The sequence below is a fragment of the Suricata suricatta genome, chromosome 13 (genome assembly GCF_006229205.1).
Source record: "Suricata suricatta isolate VVHF042 chromosome 13, meerkat_22Aug2017_6uvM2_HiC, whole genome shotgun sequence".
Classification (NCBI taxonomy): domain Eukaryota; kingdom Metazoa; phylum Chordata; class Mammalia; order Carnivora; family Herpestidae; genus Suricata; species Suricata suricatta.
This window is the reverse complement of record NC_043712.1, coordinates 73,519,365-73,541,312: the sequence shown is the minus strand read 5'-3', so window position 1 is coordinate 73,541,312 and position 21,948 is coordinate 73,519,365. Positions and strand designations below refer to the sequence as shown.

General features: G+C 45.4%; 1 protein-coding gene across 1 annotated transcript in view; it reads left to right on the top strand.

The window, feature by feature from the left end:
- Positions 1 to 21,948, top strand: part of PCSK5 (proprotein convertase subtilisin/kexin type 5) — a 461,176-nt gene that overhangs the window by 436,282 nt on the left and 2,946 nt on the right. Inside the window, exons 33-37 of the mRNA XM_029920456.1 lie at positions 2,071 to 2,298; positions 3,767 to 3,944; positions 7,977 to 8,194; positions 18,791 to 18,891; positions 21,127 to 21,313. Of these exons, the coding sequence (XP_029776316.1) occupies positions 2,071 to 2,298; positions 3,767 to 3,944; positions 7,977 to 8,194; positions 18,791 to 18,891; positions 21,127 to 21,313 (912 nt within the window). The remainder of the gene's footprint in view (positions 1 to 2,070; positions 2,299 to 3,766; positions 3,945 to 7,976; positions 8,195 to 18,790; positions 18,892 to 21,126; positions 21,314 to 21,948) is intronic.

The window sequence follows — 21,948 nt, the reverse complement described above, 5'->3', positions numbered from 1 at the left end:
TTTTTTTTTTTTTTTTTAATTTTTGAGAGAGAGAGAAACAGCGTGAGTAGGGGAGGGTCAGAGAGAGAGGGAGACACAGAATCTGAAGACAGACTCCAGGCTCTGAGCTAGCTGTCAGCACAGAGCCTGATGCGGGGCTCGAACCCACGAACTGTGAGATCATGACCTGAACCAAAGTCTGAAGCTTAACTGACTAAGCCACCCAGGGCCCCACTCTTTACTGTCAATCTGAAAGAACACGGGCCAGAAATGGGCAGATGATGGGGCAGGAGCGAATTTGGGGTCAGTTTCCTTGAGAACTTAGCAACTCAGCCAAGGTTCCGAGGTGGCACCTTGCCTGTGCTCGGGCAGGAACAGAGGGTCCATTTCTGGCCCTTCTCTGATGTTCAACAATAAAGGTAATTTGCCATAGAGAAAATGTCACAGGCCTCAGAGTACATTTACTTGATTTACCTGACTTAAAATTTTTTCTAATGTTTTATTTATTTTTTTGAGAGATAGAGAGAGACAGCATGAGCAGAGGAGGGTTGAAGAGAGAGGGAGATACAGAATCCAAAACAGGATCTGAGCTGACAGCTCAGAGCACCACACAGGGCTTGAACCCACAAACCACTAAACCATGACCTGCGCCAAAGCTGGACGCTCAACCGACTGAGCCACTTCGGTGCCCCATTGATTTACCTGATTTAATTGTCTATTGAGAAAGGGCCCAGGCTCCCAGCCCTGGTTGCCTGTCAAAATCACCTGGGCCTTCAAAAAAAATTCAACTGTACAGATACCAGGGCTCCCCTTAAACCAACTCAACTGCTGAGAACTCGAGGGCTCTCCCTGGCTAGTGCTGCCTCCACCCCCCCAAAAGCAGACTGAGGGAAGCTGGTACTGGAAGAATCAGGGTGACCACTGGACTTTCCAGAGCGAAGGAACAAAGGTGTAGAGAAGCATCCAGAACCAATCAAGATCTCCTCTAAGAAACACAAGGGCTGGGGATCCATTCCGATCCCCCAATTTATGGACTCTCAGGCAGCACAGGCACCTCTAAGGACCCCATACCCATCCCAAGGCACTGGGGCAGACACAGCTAGAGCTCTTAATAAACTCCTGGGTTCCACCCCTAATCCTGCCTTTTTCCGGCTAAGTGACTTAGCACGTTCAGCCCCAGTTTCCTGATCTAGATAAAATGAGGTGATAATACTAATGCCATGTATATATGCATTCAGTGAACGCTTCTTGGGGGTCTACTTTTTGCTATGTGCTCCTCCAGGCTTGAGGAGAAGCAGGGGACAATACAGACAGAATCCTGGCCTCATGGAGCTTGTATTCCATTGGGGAAGACAGACTCCAAAGAAGGCAAAAGGAAAAATAAGTCAGGAGAGGGGAACAGGAAGTTGGACAGAATGGAGCTGCAGTGGGAGAGAAGGCAGCCCGAAGACAGCCTTGACCGACAGGGGCAGCAAACCCCACACGCATCTAGGAGCAGTGAACTCTAGGCAGAGGAAACGGGGATTGCTGAAACCCTGGGGTAGGAACGAATTGCTCTCATATTATTTGTCCAACAAGAATTTACTGAGAAGCTGTTACATGCCAGGCCCTCTCCTAGGTACTCCGCATTCATCAGTGACTACAAAAGAGGCCTTTTATTTTATTTTATTTTTCTCTTGTCAACGGGTAATTGTAAGACAGCCCAATAATCGTTCCGTCAGTGCTAAGTTCAAGGTGTTCTGGGAGGTCAGTGGAGGACCACAGAACAAGAGTTATGGGAATGAACAGGCATGTGACAGTGCTGCAGAATTGTTTATTAGTTTCCTGCAGTTTTGGTAAAACTACCCCAAGTCTAATATTTCTGGATGTCGCCAGAAGGGGCTCTCTAGATATTACAGATAATGTGGAACAGCCATTTTTCTGCTCCCTGTACGAGAATGCTCTACCCAGAGCCCAAGGGCTGTACCCAACTCATGGCCCCAGAGCCCCAGGAACCTCTAAAAGAACTGAGGGAGGAATGTGAACACACCCTCCAGAGGCGCCCCGGCCCTCTCTCTCAGTGTCTTCCACCCGCACCCCCCCCCCCCACAGAGTGTCACAAGACTTGCCAGACCTGCTCGTCACCTGGGACCTGCACGACCTGTCAGGAAGGCCTGCAGATGAGCAGCCACGGGCACTGCGTGCCTTACAAGGAATGTGCCTCCCATGAGTACTGGGATGGGGCTCTGGGGTGCAAGCCCTGTCATGCTAAGTGCTCCCACTGCACGGGGCCCGCAGAGGACCAGTGTCACACCTGCCCGAGGGACAGCCTTCTTCTCAGTGAGTTACTTTTCCTCTGGGGGTGGGGAGGGGGGCTCTCTCTTTCCCTCCAGCTGGGAAACCACTTTGCACGACGCCTGGTGCCCGGTACGTATTTACTGTCTTTCTAATTTTTCGCTTTATAGTTGGAACATTTTCAAACTTACAGAAAGAGCAAAAGCACAAAGAATACCACATGTGTGCCCTTTACCCACTCGACGCATGCTCATCTGGTACCCCATCTGCCTGTTCATCAGCTTGCTCTCCATCTCTGTAAATGTGAATGCCACAATATAATTTTTTCTGACCACTTAAGGATAGGTATATACATCATGGCTCCTTTCACATAAATACTTTAGAATGTATATTTTTTAATGTTTATTTATTTTGAGAGAGAGAAAGAGAGAGAGAATGAGGATGCGAACGTTGGGAAGGGGCAGAGACAGAAGGAGACAGAGAATCCCAAACAGACTCCATGCTGTCAGCGCAGAGCCTGATGCAGGGCTCAATCCCACTAACCAAGCTCATAACCTGAGCCAAAATCAAGAGTCCCGTGCTCAACCAACTGAGCCACCCAGGCGCCCTAGAATGTATTTCTAAAGTAGGGATGTTTTACATGGGAACAGTACAGCTGTCAATGCACGTGAGTTTGGCATCAACACCAGATCATCTGTGTTATCATTGTGGCAATCCCCCTTTAGACCGAGGTCCAGTCTCCAATCAGGTGTTGCTTCTAGTTGCCATATGTCTGTACCCCCCCTTTAATGAAACATTGCCAGAGGCATTTTTTCTATATAATGTTGACATTCTAGAAGAACACAGCCTCTATCCCTCTGTTGGAGTCTGTGTGAAGTTTCCCATGATTGGATAGAGATGATGTATCGGGCCAGAATACTTCACAGGTGATGCTGTGTCCTTCTGGAAACCCAGGATGTTCACCTGCTCCTCATCAGTGATGCTCCCCACGGTCCTCTGTTACTATTTTCTCTTGCAGTTAATAAGCAGTCTGTGGAGAGACACTTTACGAACACGCGGGCATTCAGCCCCTCATCAAAATTTCCCCTTGATTTTGCATCCACTGATTAACAAGTCTTCCTGACATACGGCACGGTCTGAGGTTGGCCACCTCCAGCAGATCATATTGGGAGGTTGTTGCTATGTGAAGCTTTGCCCTCAGGTTGCCAAGGATACCACGATGTAGTGTAACACGGGTATGAGAGAAAGAAAATGAACCAAAGCTCACTCAGCTAAGAGAAGGAGCAATGGAGGGGCAGAGGAGAAAGGGAAGAAAGAGACAAATATTCTGAAGACCTGGAAAGTGTCTAACTCCTCAACCTAGCAGACCTGAGAAGGAAGACATTTACAAGGACATTGTCCCCTTCTTCCTGCACCCCCCCCACCATGGTTCACTCCGGGGAGCCCCGAGAGGAGGTCTGGGAGACATGTGTCATACTTGATACCAAGACAGACTCTTTTCCTTCCTTGGCAGACACGACCTGCGTGCAGGACTGCCCCGAGGGCTACTACGCTGATGAGGATGGCCACCGATGCGGCCCCTGCCACAGCTCCTGTAGGACATGCGAAGGAAGGCGCAGCACGCAGTGCCTCTCCTGCCAGCCGGGCTTGTTCCAGCTGGGAAAGGAGTGCCTGGCCCAGTGCAGGGAAGGGTAAGGCGCTCGATACACATTTCCCTCATTTAATCCCAGACCACTCCAGATACCACCACTGGCAAGCCCACTTTGCAGGCGAGGAGGCTAAGTTATAGAACACCAGACCCAAGTCTCGGTGCTGGTAGGAAATGAAGATGAAAGTCCAACCAACGTCTAGTGGTCTGTAAAGGATTTCACCAGGTCCAGAGTAATGGCTGAGGATGTGGGAGAGGCAGTGACCCGGTGAAATAACACGAAATGCGATCATCAAGTCGGACTCACGTGTCAAACTTCACTAGTAATTTCAAGGCACAAGCGATCACAAGGCAGAGGCCGTCTTCTTCCCTTAGGGAAGTCTCAAGACCATAAATGTAGGTCCTTTCTCTTCTGCATTAGGATTTGTTCTAATAGGTGAGACCAAAGCAATATATGCGAAGCAATTAACTTTACAAAGGGAACAATTTCAGTTACATATTCTCACTTATACCCCACCAATGCTCCAACCTACCATGTCCCCATAAATCCATTATTTGCACGTTTTATTACTATAAGCAACATCGGTCGAGCACCTTGCATATAAGAACTCTATTATTTTTGGCTAGGGAAATCTTAGAGTTTATTTATCAGAGGGTCTGGTTACCAGCCTATTTGAAAGATTGGACCGGCTTTCCCTCCCCTTGCCCTGACCCAGGAGTCACCAATAATAAGAAGATTGATTCCAGGCCCAGTCAGGAAGCTAAGGCGCTGAGAGTTTCCAGACCCAAACTGAAAGGCTACAACCTCACACTTTCCCAAATGCTTCTGCCCAGATTAGACATCACTTTTCTTCTCTTCCATTTCTATAGCAAGTGCTGCCTAGCAAGTGCTGACTCATTTGTAGTGCCACATGCTGCCCTGTGTTTTGATTTACCTCATCATTTCACTTGCTCACTCATTCTTGACCTTCAAGAATTTACCTCATCGTTTCACTTGCTCACTCATTCTTGACCTTCAAGAATTTATCCTTATAGATTTCTTACCAAGAAAATTATGAGCAGCTGGAAAAAAATAAACCTCTTTTTTTCACACAGTTGCCACGATACTCAGCACAAAATCCCACACGTTAGCAGCCCTGAAAAACAGCAGCCACATAGATCAAGGAAGGAAGGGCCCTACCAAACAACAGAGGGGATGGGGCCACGTGGCATAGCCTCTGATCCTCCTTCCAGAAGGTGCCTGACAAGATCTGGGAACAATCAAAGGAATCTCCATCTTCCTCAAATCAAGTCACTAAATACTCCTATACACAAGAGGATGTAATCTTGTGATCTAAATAGAGTGTAGGCCATGGAATTAAGACAGATGCTTCATTGTAAAGTTACCCTTTGGGAGGAGAGACACAGGTTGCCATAAGTCTCTTTAATGGGGAACCAGTGCGGTATTAATGAGGTATAAGTGGAGATATTTAATAGAAATTGTTCCTTTTTGTAAAAGCAGTGTCTCACATACATTACATCCACTTGATTTGTTAACTCTCTTTGCCTTGGGAAGGCAGGTATTTGGTCTTCTGGACCCTTTACCAACACATATAATTATGTTAGCGTTTAACCTCGGAGCAGGTTTTTCAAGGCTCCGATTATTGTTTGCATTTATGCATAAAATCCTCATCTAGGCAAGGAGGATCAGGCGATTTCAGAGCCACCGCGTGCAAAAGAGTCAGCAAAGTAAGCAGTGGCGTGCTCTTCTTTTAACAATATCTCGTAAACTCTCCACTGTCTTTTACAATTTGATAAGTTTTAAAACCTACTAGGTATTAATAAGTTTTCTTCCCCACAGTTCCTATCAATGCTTTTCATCTTAAAAACCCCTAACGTTAGTAAAACACATTTATGCTATTTTAGAGTTTATGAAGTATTTCTACTCAGAAGGTATTTTTACATGATCATTTCGTTCTCCAATAATCCTAGGAGATTGATATTATTCTCGCCATTTTACAGATGAAGAAACTGAGGCTCAGAGAGGTTAAATGACTTGCCCAGAGTCACAGAGCTACAAAAACACAGTGGGGCCAAGACTAGAAATCAGAGCTTCCATCTTCAGCCTGCGTATTGTCTGGCTGGGAAAGTGCATTTCTACCTTTCTCTGTGGCTCTCTCTTTTGAGCCTCCTGTGGGCTTTATCAACCATTCATGTCATGATTGAAGTTTTCTCTTGTTCTCCTTTCCTGACCCGGTCTCTCTCACATCCCAGTCCTACTGATTGACTCGGTGGTAATTTGTTCCTCCCCTACCCGTGAAGGTCATACAAGGCTTGGCCGCTGACGTACAAGTGCACTTGCTCAGGCCAGTGACAGGTGGCTCAGTAGAGGCAGACTCAGTCATGGTCTTAGTTGCCAACAAGTTAGTGGAATGGAAATAAACTTTAGGGGACCTGATGTGGCAGAGAGTTTCACGCCACAGAAGTCAAGGGCAAACCTTCCAGTTTCTAGGATAGCTTCAGTGTGCCAATGTCCAGAGATGCCAAGAAGGGTCACATGACCTCTAGAAGTTCATCTTTGTCCACGATTTCTTTTCTCTCTTCTATCTTACTTGAAACATTTTTATTGACTTTGCACTGCTTTGCTATAGTGGCATTTAACAGGCAGGTTCAAATGCCACTACCCTACTTCACTAGCTGTTTGACATTAAGCCAAGTTGTCTAAATTCTCTGAGCCTCGATTTTTACATATGTAAAATAGGGATAATAATATCTAAGTCATATGGTTTGCTTTGAGATTTAACCATACAATTCATAATTACCACGAATACACATTTTTTTATAATGTGCCAGGCACTGTTGTAACAATTTTCTAATAATAACTTGTTTAATTTTAGCTGCTAACATTAAGCCCCATATTACAGACCAGAGACAGAGACGTCATGTGTCCTGCCCAAGGTTGCACAGCTCATGGGTGGGATAGCTTGGCTCTGACCCCATGCAGTCTTCTCCAAAAGGCGAGCTCCTGACTGTCACGCTCTAGCGTCTCACTTCTAGGTTCAATAAGGAGAACTAACGGTTATGAAGTCCCTCCTGTACACTCAGGTACACAGCAAAAAGGTAACCAACAGTGATTATTGTTATATCGGCCTCCAAAAATATTTTCAAAGAGGTTACATCTATTATTGTATAGACATTAGCATCACTCATGCCATCTCCTATTTCAAGCTTTTTTTTTAATTGAAAAACTATTAGAATCACTCAGATACATTTGAAACATCCTCCCTAACCTGATCCCATTCCGCAAAACTTGAGGCTTGAATTTCCAAATGGAGAAGCATATGGGTATAAAGACGGCAAAAGGAGTGAGCAACTAGCTCCACTACATGTGGTAAGTCCTGGGTCATAGGTCCATATATGTTCTCTAATTCAATATTCACAAATAGCAGGGAGGGGATTGTAGTGCCCGACTTAAAGACAGGAAAACAGAGAATCATTAGATTTATTAGTATCATTACAGGCAAACCTTGGAGACACTGCAGTTCGCGTCCAGACCGCTGCAGTCAAGTGAACATCGCAAGAGAGCAAGTCAAATGAATTTTTCCGCTTCCCAGAACATATAAAAGTCAGGTTTCCACTAGGCCATAGTCCGTGATGTGTGAAAGAGCCTGATGTCTAAGAGAGAATGTACATCCCTTAATTATATCTTATTGCTAAAAAATGCTAGCCAACATCTGAACTTTCAGAGAGCCATTATCACTGATCACAGATCATCGTAACGAGTATAATAATGAGAAGGTTTGAAATAGCACAAGAATTACCAAAATGTGACAGAGACAGGGAGTGAGCAAATGCCATTGGGAAAAATGGTGCCAATAGACTTGCTCAACACAGGGTTACCACGAACCTTGAGTCTGTAGAAAACACAGAGTTTACGAAGCCCACAGTAAAGCAAAGCAGAGTAAAAGGCAGTGAGTCGAGCCTAAAGTTACCCAACTTGGGAACAATCACTGTCTGGCTACCCATGATTTTTCCACCACGCCCAACTTGAGAGCAAAGGCTAGGATTCAGTCTTCGCTTCTGCACTTGGTTTCAGATATTACGCAGAAAACCCCACTGGACGGTGTGAGAGGTGCAGCAAGAGCTGCAAGGCGTGCCAGGGCCCGCGACCCACCGACTGCCTGTCTTGCGATACATATTTCTTCCTGCTCCGCCCCAAGGGAGAGTGTCGTCACACCTGCCCAGAGCATTACTATGCAGAGCAAGGCACACGGATGTGTGAGCGATGTCACCCAACTTGCGACAAGTGCAAAGGTGAGGGGGTACCTGTCAGTTTGCACGTATGGATGGAAAACTGAGAATGGGTCCTTTGTGCTTAGCCCGTTTTTGTGTTTAGTTTTATATTATTCTGAGGGAAAGAGGGAGAGAGAGAAAGAGAGCATGCTGGGGAGGGGCAGAGAGGGAGAGAGAGAATCCCAAGCAGGCTCCACACGAACAGCACAGAGCCTGAACCGGGGCTCGATCCTACGATCCTGAGATCATGACCTGAGCTGATATCGAGGGTCAGACGCTTAATCGACTGAGCCACCCAAGTGCCCCAGTAGCCCTCTCTTTTCTCACCACCTTTGGAGGTTTCTCTCTTTTGTCAATCCGGCCCAAAGTCTCCAGCATCAGCACCCTCTGCTCTCACTCAGCTTCTGCATCTGCCCTGTACCCTGGGCCGCCCCAGACTACATTTCTGCCTCTTCAGACCCTCCCACCCTTCCAGGCCCAGACACAGGCATCATCTCCCCCAGGAGGTGTTTCCCACCTGCTCTGTTCTCCTCCTCTACTTGTTGATCTTGGAATCTGCATTGGGCATTTTATGTTTATTACTTCAATAAATAGTTAAAATGTCTGCCTCCAGCTCTCCCAAACTCCACTATTACTTTCCTGATACCTAGTTCTCTAAGAGAACCCTAAAGTCAACATATCTCAGAGTAAATCCAATCTGGGCTTCCTCTGATGGTCACACTTTCTGTTAACAGACCCACTGTCTAATCAACCACGCAGGTTTGATACCTTAACGTTATCCTTCTCTTACCTCATGCCCAATCCACCTACCCTCCAACAAAAGTAAACTTCAAGGTCTGCTGGTTTTCTCTCCTAAGCATTTTTTTAAACTCAGATCTCTTTCTCCGTTTTCACGATCTTTGTTCTCTATTCTCAGCATCTCTCAGCCGACTTTCTGAAGTACCAGCATGTGAGCTCAACTCTGCTCTTGCCACCCCACTTTCCCAAGTCATCCTGTACAGTAATGCCAGAGCAATATAAAATCTACATTGCTGGGCACTGAAGGATGATCACGATGAATTATTCTCAACATTTAAGAAATGCCTCCAGTAATGTTTTAGTTGTTAAAACTTATTACACTGGAGCACCTGGGTGGCTCATTCAGTTAAGAGTCTGACCGACTCAGGTCATGATCTCACAGTCTGTGAGTTCGAGCTCCGCACTGGGCTCTGTGCTAACAGCTCAGAGCCTGGAGCCTGCTTTGGAGTCTGTGTCTCCCTCTTTCTCTGCCCCTCACCCACTCATGCTCTCGCTCTGTCTCTCAAAAATGAATAAATGTTAAAAAAAACTTATTACATTAATATTGATATTTGGGAAGGTACATTTCTGCTATCCTTTTCAAAATTATTTTGGTTAATTATTTTGGCCCCTTTTCTATATAAATTTTATACTCAGTCGCAGCTCATTCAAAAAAAATCCCTTGGATATTAATTTATAGAGCACTGATTTGGGGATAAAAATCCATCTATATGATCCTGTGTTGTCACATTTATGAACATGGTATATCTCTGCAATCTATGCATTTACTTATTGTGCTTCAATAAACTTCCAATAAATGTGGGGTTTTTAATTTTTAAAAGGTAATTAAATTCTTTTCCGAGTCAGTCCTTTTAGCTTACGATCTCACCTCTCTTTCCATGTACTCTAGAACCCAGAACCACCTAGAACTACTCAGCAGCCAGCAAACATGTCATGCTCTTTCATGTCTCTGTCCCTTTCGGCCATGTGTTTCCTCTTCCTGGAACAAGAGTGTTGGGAACACTCGACTTACAAGAACCAGTGAGAACGTCATCTACTCTGAGGGGGAGGATTTTCAGTTCTCTAGAAATGTTCTTCCTTCTTCTTGATTCTGAAACATACTGCTTTATCATAGCTCTTTTACATTACATTTTAACTAAACATGTCCATCTCTCCTACTAATTGTGAGACACTCAGGGCTAGGATTCTACCACATTTATTTTGTATACCCTATTCTAGGCTAGACTGTAACAGATAGTAAGTGCTCATTAAGTGTTTGCTAAATGAATGAATGGCAGGAAACAAATCCTAAAGTCGTTTTGCAAATTGGAAACTTTTCAATTATTAGATCTTCGCATATTGCTTCTCCACCCTTTCCTCTAATCTCTTTTTCTGGAATTCCTTATTTAATGTTACTCAGCATTTCCTGATCTCTAGGTCTCCTACATGCTGTATTATATTTTTATTTGACTGTCTATGCTTTATACTAGGTTAATTCTTCAGAGTTTTTTCCTGTTTCTCTAATTTGTTCTTTTTAAAGTTCAGCCCTTCTATTATTTTAGCCCATCTTTTTTAATTTAAATGACTTACTTTAAATTTTTTAATCATTTATTCTTTATATCCATCTCTTTTGCTTCATATCTTACTGTTTGTGTTTACTTTTTTTTTTTGAGCAGCAGGCAAAAGTTTACTACAGTTTAAGATCAGAAAGAAAGAATAATAGGAAAGCACTCTGTACAGAGTAGAGACATTCAAAAGTGCATGCTCTCATTATTTCTTTATGGGTATTATGTCTTTATTTTTTAATATCCTGAGCACACTGATTTATAAAACACTGTCAAATCTCTCTATATAATTGGTAATATCTGGGAGGCTTAGTCAGTTGAGTGTCCTATTCTTGATTTCCACTCAGGTCATGATCCCAGGATTGTGGGATCGAGCCCTGCATCTGGCTCTAAGCTGTGCATGGAGCTTGCTTAAGATTCTCTCTCTCTTTGGGGAGCCTGGGTGACTTGGTTAAGCATCTAACTCTTGATTTCAGCCCAGGTCATGATCTCAGTTTGTGAGTTGTAGCCCCGCATCGGGCTCTGCACTGACAGCACAGTCTGCTTGGGATTCTCTCTCTCCCTTTTTCCACCCCTCCCCTGCTTTGTCTCTCTCACAATAAACATTTTCTTAAAAGATTCTCTCTCTCTCTCTCTCTCTCTCTTTCTCTCTCTCCCTCCCTCCCTCCGTCTGCCTCTCTCTCCCATTGACTCTCTCAGGAGAGAAAAAAAGACTAAAAAAACTGACTCTCCACTGATTTTAGGACAGTAACTGCATATGAGGCCTTCACCCTGGGCCTCACATCCCTCACCACCTCGCCCACCAGGCTCTAAATCCAGACACAATCAGTTACTGGAAACCTGAGCCAACCTTGCCTTTCCTCTTCCCAGCATACCTTCTCCAGCCTGCCTTACGCGGCTACTTCTTTCTAATCCATTACAGTCAGTATTTTCTCGACAAAGCCTTCCTGAATCCCTCTATTCTGTGTAACTTTTGTTCATCTACTTATCTATTCAACAAATGTTTCTCCTGCCGTTTGGTCCAGACAGCGTCCACACATCCGGGAACAAGGCAGCTCTGAGGGCATATTTTATATTGCTTACCTATTCTTTGTCTCTCTCTCTCTCTCTCTCCCTCCCTCCCTCCCTCCCTCCGTCTCTCCGCTGAGGGCCTCAAAGGCACAAATTAATAGGTCTCCCTCACCTTTGTGTCTGTAGCTCTGAGCACAGCCACAGGGGCAGGCAGTGGCGGTGGCCGTGGCACCTCTAACAACGGTGATGGTGCTGGGAGGGGCGGCCATGCTACCCACGGCAGGCCTGGGGCAGTGGCGCTCTGTCCTCCCTAGGCCTCCGCCTCCAGGCCATCATGAAGGTGATCATCAGCGTGGCCCTCCACAGCCGAGGCGGCCCAGGGGGGCCCATCTCCAGCTGGGAGGTGCTGGGAAGGCTGCAGAGCTGCACAGGCATCCGCTTGCCACCCTACGGACTGCCAAGGGCACCATGGCTTTCACCCCCTTGGACCGCAAGGTGGACAAGACTCTGGTCAAGCTTTTTATTTTAATTTTTTTTTCACGTGTATTTATTTTTGAGAGAAAGACAGTGAGTGAGTCGGGGAGGGGCAGAGAAGAAACAGAATCCAAAGCAGGTTCCAGGCTCTGAGCTGTCGGCACAAAGCCCCACGTGGAGCTCGAACCCACACGCTGGGAGATCACCACCCAGGTGGAAGTCGGATGCTGAACTGAGCCACTCAGGCGCCCCGAGAATCTGGTCAAGTTTTAACTCGCCTGCCTCCACCACAAGGTCCTCAAGCTCCTCCACTTCCCCGAAGTTCTCCAGGTGCACGCCACCAAGTTCAAGATTAATCTCCCGACTCACCAGGACTGGGACCCTTTCTTCCATGGCACGAAGCATGGTAATGAAATGCTGCCCAGAGAGATGCCAGGCACGAATCACCCGAGGGGCTGCCCTGCAAATAGTTCGCCCTGAGGAGTCAGCCCAGCGAGGAGGTCATGGTCAAGGTGCTGGAGACAAGTGTGGGGAGATACGGAACGTGGGCCTCCCATGCTGGGCCCCCAACGGGAGGAGATGCTGGGCAGGAACTTACACACCTGCAGTTCCGGGGACACTTAGACTTCCAGGCGAACGTCGCATACCGCGAGCGAGTACGTACCTGCGCTGCCTCGGAGCCCTGAACGCCGAGCTGCGCGAAGCGCACGTAGAAAGGCCAGGGCTGCAGCACGAGGTTTCTGCAGACTGCAGGCACCTGAGAGATGCCTCACGGAAGAAACAGTAGCTCAAGAGGCAGAAACTTCACAGGAGCTTAAAACAGGGAAGATCAAAGCGCCTAGAGAAACAGGCAGAGGAGACGCAGAGAACAGAGCAAACGAAAGACAAAAAGTAAAAAGAATTGGAGAGAGGACGCAAAAGAGAAGAGCAGCTTCCCAAGAGGGAACCAAAACGGAAGGACTGACTTCTGTCAGAATCAGGAAAAGCCATAGAAGCTGCAAGCAGAGGAGCCGAAAAAGCCACAGGAGAAAGTAAAGCCGGAAGCCCGGTAGGGGTGGGAGGGGTTGGTCTTGATCTTCCAATCTGCAGTCACCTGTTCCTGCTCTGGGCGGCCCGCTGGGCGCTTCTCCGAAGCGTGGGGTCAGTGTCACCCCCTCCGGCTTTCCTCAGCTGTTTGCAACCTAAACAAAAAAAGGCAGAGAGAGATGGGGTGAGAGAGAGAATCCTAAGCAGAAGCCACTCTGCAGAGCCTGATGAGGGACTCAATCTCGAGAACCATGAGATCACCAGCCAAAATCGAGAGTCAGATGCTCAACTGACTGAGCTGCCCAGTCCCCCCCACAATTTCCCATTCTGGTAAGTGATGTTGACAATGGAGGTCGCTAGGCAGGTGTAGCAGCAGAGTCCCTGGACAGTGCCTGTACCTTCCTCTCTATTTTGTTGTAAGCCTAAAACTGCCCTAAAAAAATAGTCTTTAAATAAAGCTCATCAGCACATTCATCGTGAAAATGTATTCAAAGGAGGGCTGGTCACAGCTGAGTAAAGCCCACAGCCATTCTGTTCGTGCCTCCTCCCCCTCCTCCTCCTCCTCCTCCTCCTCCTCCTGTGTTTGACTTGAACGCCAAACATACCTGGTTGACGCCTCCCACGTGTGGTGCTCATTTAGACCACCATCCTGCCTTACCCCCGCCACACACAACCTTTGCTACTTAGTGAACCTTTATGCTGTCCTCTGATTTTGCAGTACACAGATACAAAACAGGGGACACGGTTTCTCCTGGGTTATAAACTGGGTGAAAAAAAAGGATGAAATCCAAACTAAAACATTAGCTGTCATACTAAGAACTGAGAGGATGCACAAATATTACAGGAAAATTTAGCAAACTAAATCAGCAATTGGCCAACACGATTGTGTTTCATTCACATTTGACTGCCTAATAGTAGGAGAGTACAAAAACAAACAGGTCAGAGCACTGGGCAGGGTAGGGGTAGGCGATGGACGGCATACCAAGGCCTTTGCATGCCGTTGGTTCCTCCTTAATTTGCTCATTCCTTACCTTTACACATTTAACTTTGTATTTATCCTCCTCACATAATTGTTTGGAACAAAAATCCAGGCTGGTAGCCCCTAACGCTTTCCAGCTCCCTCTTCCTGTGTGGAATGACACCATGGATGACCACAGGAGCTGCTCTGCATTGCTGAGTTCATTCATCCTGTAGCGTCAGTCGAAGGGAAAACCAATAGGGACTTGTCAATTCTAAGGAAAAACCAAAACAATCTTTACAGGTCCCACAGTTTGTGCAGATCCTTAGAAACAATGATAAATGTAGGTTGTTAAACTTGGAAACAATAGAAAATGCCTGGGAATTAACAAACTGCCCTCCAAGAGACTCTGTACCGCGGTGTCCAGATTTTGCAATAAGCCAGTGTAGGGAGACCTAACTCCTGACAGGTGGTGCCTCTGAAGATCACCCAGGAGATGAAGTTCAGCCAAATTGCTGCTGGTGTTCTGGAAAATGTAAACAACTTTAAGGCACAAATGCTGTGAGCTAATCTTTTTCTCCGTGACCTAATCTTATTACTGCCTTTTTCTCTTGATTCTTCCTATCCTCAATTTCTCTTCATTAAAAACAAAACAAAACAAAACAACATTTTAAAAAATCTTTTGTGTTCCAAAAACTGAATCAAGACATCTAAGCTGTGTTTTAGAAAAATGTATGCTGGGAAAAGGAAGGAAGGGGAGAAGGCGAAGGTTTATTCTTTCATTAGAGACCACAGTTCTGTTCCAGAACATGCAGGAAATTCTGTCTGAAGCTACAGGTAAGATAAAAATAGGATGACTTTCTCAGATTTCAAAGTTTGACTACAAATCTATAGTCATCAAAACAGTATAGTACTGGCACAAAAATAGACACAGAGATCAATGGAGCAAGATACAGGCCCCAGAAATAAACGCACATTTTCATGTTAATTACTCTATAACAAAGGAGGCAAGAATCTACAATGGGGAGAAGATAGTCTCTTCAATCAATGGTTGGGAAAAACCGGACAGCCACATGCCAAAGATGAAACTGCACCGGTTTCTTTTTTTTTTTTTTTCTGTTTTTTATTTATTTTTGAGAGACAGAGAGACAGCACGAGCAGGGGAGGGTCAGAGAGAGAGGGAGACACAGAATCCGAAACAGGCTCCAGTCTCTGAGCTAGCTGTCAGCTAAGAGCCTGATGTGGGGCTCGAACCCACAAACTCTGAGATCATGACCTGAGCCGAAGCCAGATGTTCAACTGACTGAGCCACCCAGGCGCCCCTGGACTGGTTTCTTACACCATACACAAAAATAAACTCAAAATGAAATAAATAAATAAACAATTAAACAAAGACTTACATGTAAGACCTGAAATCATAAAACTCTTAAAAGAAAACACAGGCAGTAAACTCTTGAACATTATAGTATTTATTAGTAAAATTTATTAGCAATATTTTTCTGAATCTGTCTTCTCAGGAAAGAGAAACAAAGGCAAAAGTAAGTAAGTGGAGCTACATGGAACTCAAAAGCTTTTGCACAGCAAAGGAAATTATCAACAGAAGGACAACCTACTGAATAAAAGATATTTGCAAATGATACATCTGATAAGGGGTTAATACACCAAATATATAAAGAACTCCTACAACTTAACAAAATAAGTCTGATAACAAAATGGGCAGAGGACTTGAATAGACATATTTCTATAGAAGACATACAGATGGCCTACAATCACATGAGAAGATATTAGACATTATTATTCATCAAAGAAATACAGATCAAAACCACAACGAGATGTCTACCCTTAGACTGGCCAGAATGACTAGTACGAAAGAGACAAGAAATGATAGATGGTGAGGATGTGGAGAAAATGGAGCCCTTGTGCACCATTAGAAGAAATGCAAACTCATGCAGCCATGATGGAAAACAGGAGGGAGATTCATCAAAAAATTAAAACTAGAGTGGCGCCTGGGTGGCTCAGTCGGTTAAGTCTCCGGCTTCAGCTCAGGTCAGATCTCACGTTCGTGGGTTCGAGCCCCGCGTCAGGCTCTGTGCTGAGAGCTAGCTCAGAACCTGGAGCCTGCTTATGGTTCTGTGTCTCCTTCTCTCTCTGCCTCTCCCCCTCTCATGCTCTGTCTCTCTCTGTATCAAAAATAAATAAAACATTAAAAAAAAAAGCTTAAAAAAAATTAAAACTAGAAATACCCTATGATCCGGTAATTCCGCTTCTGGGTATGTATTCAAAGAAAATGAGAACACTGAAGTGAAAAGATAGATGCATTCCATGTTTATTGCAGCATATTTACAGTAGCCAAAATATGAAAGCAGCCCAGTGTCCATCGAGAGAGGAATGGATAAAGAAGAGGTGGTGTATCTATACAATGGAATGTTACTCGTCCATAAAAAAGAATGAAATCTTGCCATTCATGACACCATGGATGGACCTAGAAGGTACTAGACTAAGTGAAATAAGTCAGATAGGGGAATACCATATGATTTCACTACATGTGGAATCTAAAACAAAATAAGCAAACAAACCAGTAGACTTATAAACACAGAGGACAAACTGGTGGCTGCCACAGGGCAGGGAGTTGGGAGGATGGGTGAAAGCATGAGGGAATTAGGAGGTACAGACTACAGTTGTAAAATCAATGACTCACAGGATGAAAACTACAGCATAGGGAATATACTCAATATTGTGAGGACTGTGTCTGATGACAGACAGTCACAATAGTTGGTGTGGTGAGCACTTCATAATGTACATAATTGTTGAATCACTCTTGTACACCTGGAACTAAGCTTTTATGTCAACTCTACATCAATTTAAAACTTAAAATTATTAAATGGTTTTGAGTTTATGTCACTGCAGGCAGCCCCGAATCTAAGAAGCAATTGGGTAATAATGGTGTGCTCTCGAAACTGTTCAGAGCTCAGAATTCTTTTTTCCATAGAAACATCATGAATGATGGAGCTCACAGATCAGATGTGAAGATCTGATTTACCTCCCTAGTGTTTGTGAAGGACAGGACTTGCAGATCTACTTCAAGTTCAACTAGCCATCGTATTCTTCTGATGGGAAGACTTCTACCAAGTTCCAGCTCACAATAACATGCACATTCCATGCCCTCCATCTATCTCCCTGCTCTTGTTTTGAAATTCTGAGGAGCGCCTGGGTGGCTCAGTCAGTTAAGCATCCGACTTCGGCTCAGGTCATGATCTCACGGTTCATGGGTTTGAGCCCCACGTCGGGCTCTGTATTGACAGCTAGCTAGCTCAGAGTCTGGAGCTTGTCTTCAGATTCTGTATCTCCCTCTCTCTCTGCCCCTCCCCTGCTCATGCTGTCTCTATCTCTCTCCCTCAAAAATAAATAGAACATTAAAAAAAAAAGAAATTCTCAGCAAAAACACCTGGACCCTCCTAATGGAATGAATGAGAATTCAGGTCTCCCGTCTCCAAGCCCTTTCCAGAAATTATCCTTTTATATCTGTGTAAAGGGTAATGCTTGGGTCAGTCATTCTTGAGGTCTCTGAATTAGGAGAGTACAATATTATCCCCCCCCCCACACACACACACACCCCTGTAGATTCAGACCTCCTCTAATTGATAGGTCATAAGGTGTTAAGGTAGGTCGTATGACTGAAAGAGCACTGAGCTGTGGGTCCACAAACCAGAATTCGAATCTTTTTTTTAACATTTTTAAAAACATTTATTTATTTCTGAGAGACAGAGAGGAACAGAGCATGAACAGGAGAGGAGCAGAGAGAGAGGGACACAGAGAATCCGAAGCAGGCTCCATCCAGGCTTTGAGTGGTCAGCACAGAGCTTGATGCGGGGCTCAAGCCTATGAACCATGAGATCATGACCTGAGCTGAAGTCAGTGCTTAACCAACCAAGCCACCCAGGTGCCCCCAGAATTTGAATCTTGACTTGACCATTACCTATGTAACCTTGAACAAATGACTTAACATACCTGGGCCTTAGTTTTCATTTATTTAAAAAATAATAAATAGCACATCCAATTTTTGAAAAAAATTTTTGCTTTCAAGGGAATTTCAAAGGAATCTATCACCACCACCACCTCCCCCCAAATTAAAACTGGACACAATGATTTGCCAACTTCTTTTAACCCTGGAATTTTTTTAAAATTTTTAATGTTGATTTATTTTGGGGGGCAGAGGGGCAGAGAGAGCAGGAGACAGAATCTGAAGCAGGCTCCAGGCTCTGAGCTGTCAGCACAGAGCCCCATGTGGGGCTGGAACTCACAAACAGCGAGATCATGACCTGAGCCGAAATCAGATACTGAACCAAATGAGCCACCCAGGCACCCCAACCCTGGCATTTTAAATTCTAAGTCTGGTGTTTCCTAGTTAGAAACTGCCTAATAATGATTTCCTCGCCCACTGAGTACTGGGGCCCTCCAAATCATCTGGTAACATTCTCCTCTAGTTTAGTTAAATAAGCAGAATGATAAATAAAAGTTTTATAGCCTTTCCACATGATCTCTCATTGTCTGAAAATCTTTCTTTTTGCTGTCACTTCCAAATCCTCAATGTCCAAATGAGAGTTCACACTGATTGGGTCGACTGGGTAATTTCTAGGTTTTTACTTGATGGTTTGTAGACTCTTTTCCCCTATCTCTTCAATCAACTCAACCTTCTGCTTCAATTTGCGTGATGTATTCCTTGCTCCAAAGTGGACTGGATCCAAAACAGAGGTTGAGATCTAAGGTCAGCCTCATAACTTAGAATCATTGTTTTTTTTCTTTCAGGAAAAGGACCATTCAATTGTTTATCTTGTGTGTGGAGTTATCACCTATCAGGAGGACTCTGCATCTCAGACTGTCTGGTGGGCGAATACAGAGTAGAAGAGGTACCGAGAGCTGGGCAGGGTGTGCCCGAGCCATTGCTTTTTTTTCTTTTTTAATGTTTTTAATGTTTATTTATTTTTGAGAGAGAGAGACAGAGTGCAAGCAGGGGAGGGGCAGAGAGAGAGGGAGACCCAGAATCCGAAGGAGGCTCCAGGCTCTGAGCTGTCAGTACAGAGCCTGATGCAGGGCTCGAACCTCACAGTCCATGAGATCATAACCTGAGCTGAAGTCAGATGCTTAACTGACTGAGCCACCCAGGCGCCCTACTGCCCTAGCCATTTCTGCAGAGGTGTGGCAGCTAGTTTCTGCATGTATTCTGGGCAAAGTCAAAAATCTCTGAAATTCCTACACTTGCTCTAGTTTTTAAATCTTCTACCATTGCCTCATGGAATAATGGTGCTACCCATCTGTAGCCTTAATTTCAATCAAAGGGACTGAGATGATCTGAGATAAATAAGGGGGAAGTTAGGTAATGAAGACCTCAGATTTAACTCTACATTCATTGCTTGTGACCTTCAAAGTTTCAGGTCCACTTATACCAGAAACAAGAACTATCTTCTCTCTTACCCTTCTGCTGTCTAACTGAAATGCCTGAACAATGTCAGAACTTCAAAACTGCTGTTGGTTTTTCATTTCCTCCACTCCTCTACAGTGTATTGAGAGAAAGAGAGAGATGTCAGGGCACCTGGGTGGCTCAGTTGGTAAAGCGTCCAACTCCAGCTCAGGTCATGAAGGTCATGATCTCACCATTCCTGAGTTCAAGCGTCATGTCAGGCTCTGTGTTGACAGCTCAGAGCCCGGAGTCTGCTTTGGATTCTGTGCCTCCCTTTCTCTCTGCCCCTCCCTGCTTGTGTGCTCTCTCTCTAAATAAATAAATGAATAAACTTAAGAAAAAAGAAATTAGGTAAATCTCTCCATGGTGAAATTTACATTATCCAACATATTCACATATGAGCTCTCTTTAAATCCTTACACTCTGAAGAACCCGGGGACCTGAGAGATTGAATCATTTGCTAAAGGTCACATGAATAGAAAGTAACAACGCTGGGATTGAACCCAAGGCTCTGACAGGTAATCCATGATTTGACAAGATAGTAACAGCTGAGAAAGTGCCTTATCAGCACCCAAAACTGCCAAGGTGCTCAACAGAGGCAATTTCCATTCCTTCTCTTCCACAGCACAGAAGTAAACTAGAAAGATCCCTTCCTCGTCCATATTTTCAGCCCCAGCAAAGAAGCAACCTGTCAGGAGGGAAGCCACTTTCTCCTGGTCTCTTGACTCACTGAGATTTAGCTATTTCAGCTAAACAGGCACAAGTAATATTCTGGGGCAGGGACACAACAATCTAATAACCACAGAGGCCAAGCAGGTGAATGTATACGAGTGAAGGGTGTTGGGGCAAAGAAAACCCCAGTGCAAGCTTGGTGAAAAGTGGGATTTGATGCGTCACATGTTTTGGTGACATCAAAGCAAGTGCTGCCCCCTTTTTATGCACTCAGCTGTCTGTGATGTGGACATGTGGTTGTGATGACAGTCTTGAAAGTCTAGTGTTTCTTTTCTTAAGAGAGAAAGAGAGAGAGAGAGAGAGAGAGAGAGGATGTGTGCACGTGCACGTGTGCGAGCAGAGAAGGGGCAGAGGGAGAAGGAGAGATGGAATCTCAAGCAGGCTCCACGCAGCCAGTGTGGAGCCCAGTGTGGGACTCGATCTCACCACCGTGAGATCATGACCATGAGATCACAACCTGAGCCCAAATCAAGAGTTGGACATTCAACTGACTGAGCTACCCAGGTGCCCCTGAGGGTCTAGGTTTTAAAGAGAAATTAGGAGCTGATTTACAAGTGGAGTATCCTAATGTTGAATGTGGGCAATGAATTGAACATTTTTTTTTAACCTGTGAAGGTCAACGTGGGTGAGCCAGACAGCACTCATCCTTGACCAGGGACAGCACATGAGCTATCAGTTTGCAACCTGAGCTGTTCTAGTAGCCTGTTCTCCCACCGTTGGTACCAGCAGATCTCCGATAGAAAGACCCAGCAGTGATTTCCTCCAAGCGCAGACAGGTGGTCCTGTCTTCCGCCCTGAACACTGAAAAGGGACCCAGAGCAACAAGCGATGTTTCTCCTGTCCTCCACGTGCCGCCCTCCTTCACGGAGACAAGATGGAATGCCCACCCGGGAACTCCAGTGCCTTGTCGATTCCTCCACACTCAGACACAATCTCCCAATTGTTCTTCCAGGGGGAGAAGTTTACCTGTGAAAAATGCCACGAGAGCTGTGTGGAATGCAAGGGAGCGGGCCCCAAGAACTGCACCGCGTGCCCCGCCGACCTGCTGCTGCACGTGGACGATAGTCGTTGTCTACACTGCTGCAACACCTCCGGCCCCTCCGGTGCCCAGGAATGCTGTGACTGCTGGGACACCACAGGTGAGGGGAGAGGAAGCGTAGCCTGCAGAGGAACGACCCGTCTGCTGGAAGCAGATGGGAACAGAGGGGAGAGGAAGATGGAAAGTTCCAGAGAATCAGAAGAGCTGCCTTTTATTGAGTGCCTCCTATTTGCTTACTGTACCTAGAACTTTCTGTTCATCAACTCCTATAGTTTTTTTTTAAGTAATCTCTATACCCAACATGGGGCTCAAACTCACGACCCTGAGATCAAGAGTCGCATGCTCTCTCTCTGAGCCATTCAGCACCCCTAGAAGTAGGTATTATCAATCCCCTTTTGCAGATGAGGAAACCAAGGCTCAAAGGGTTTGATTCACATGATCAAGTCCACAGCAATGTTAAGGGTCCATCTAGAATTAGAATATAGATTTTTGGACTGCAAAGCCTGCATTCTTTTAAAAAAAATTTTTTTTTAGTTTATTTATTTGGGGAGAGAGAGCATATTCAGGGGAGGGGAAGAGGGAGAGGGAGACAGAGAATCCCAAGCAGGCTCCAAGCTGTTGGCGCAGAGCCCAATGCGGGGCTCAATCTCACAAACTGTGAGATCATGACCTGAGCCCAAAGTCAAGAGCCAGACTTTCAACTGACTGGGCCAGCCGGGGGGGGGGGGGGGGGGG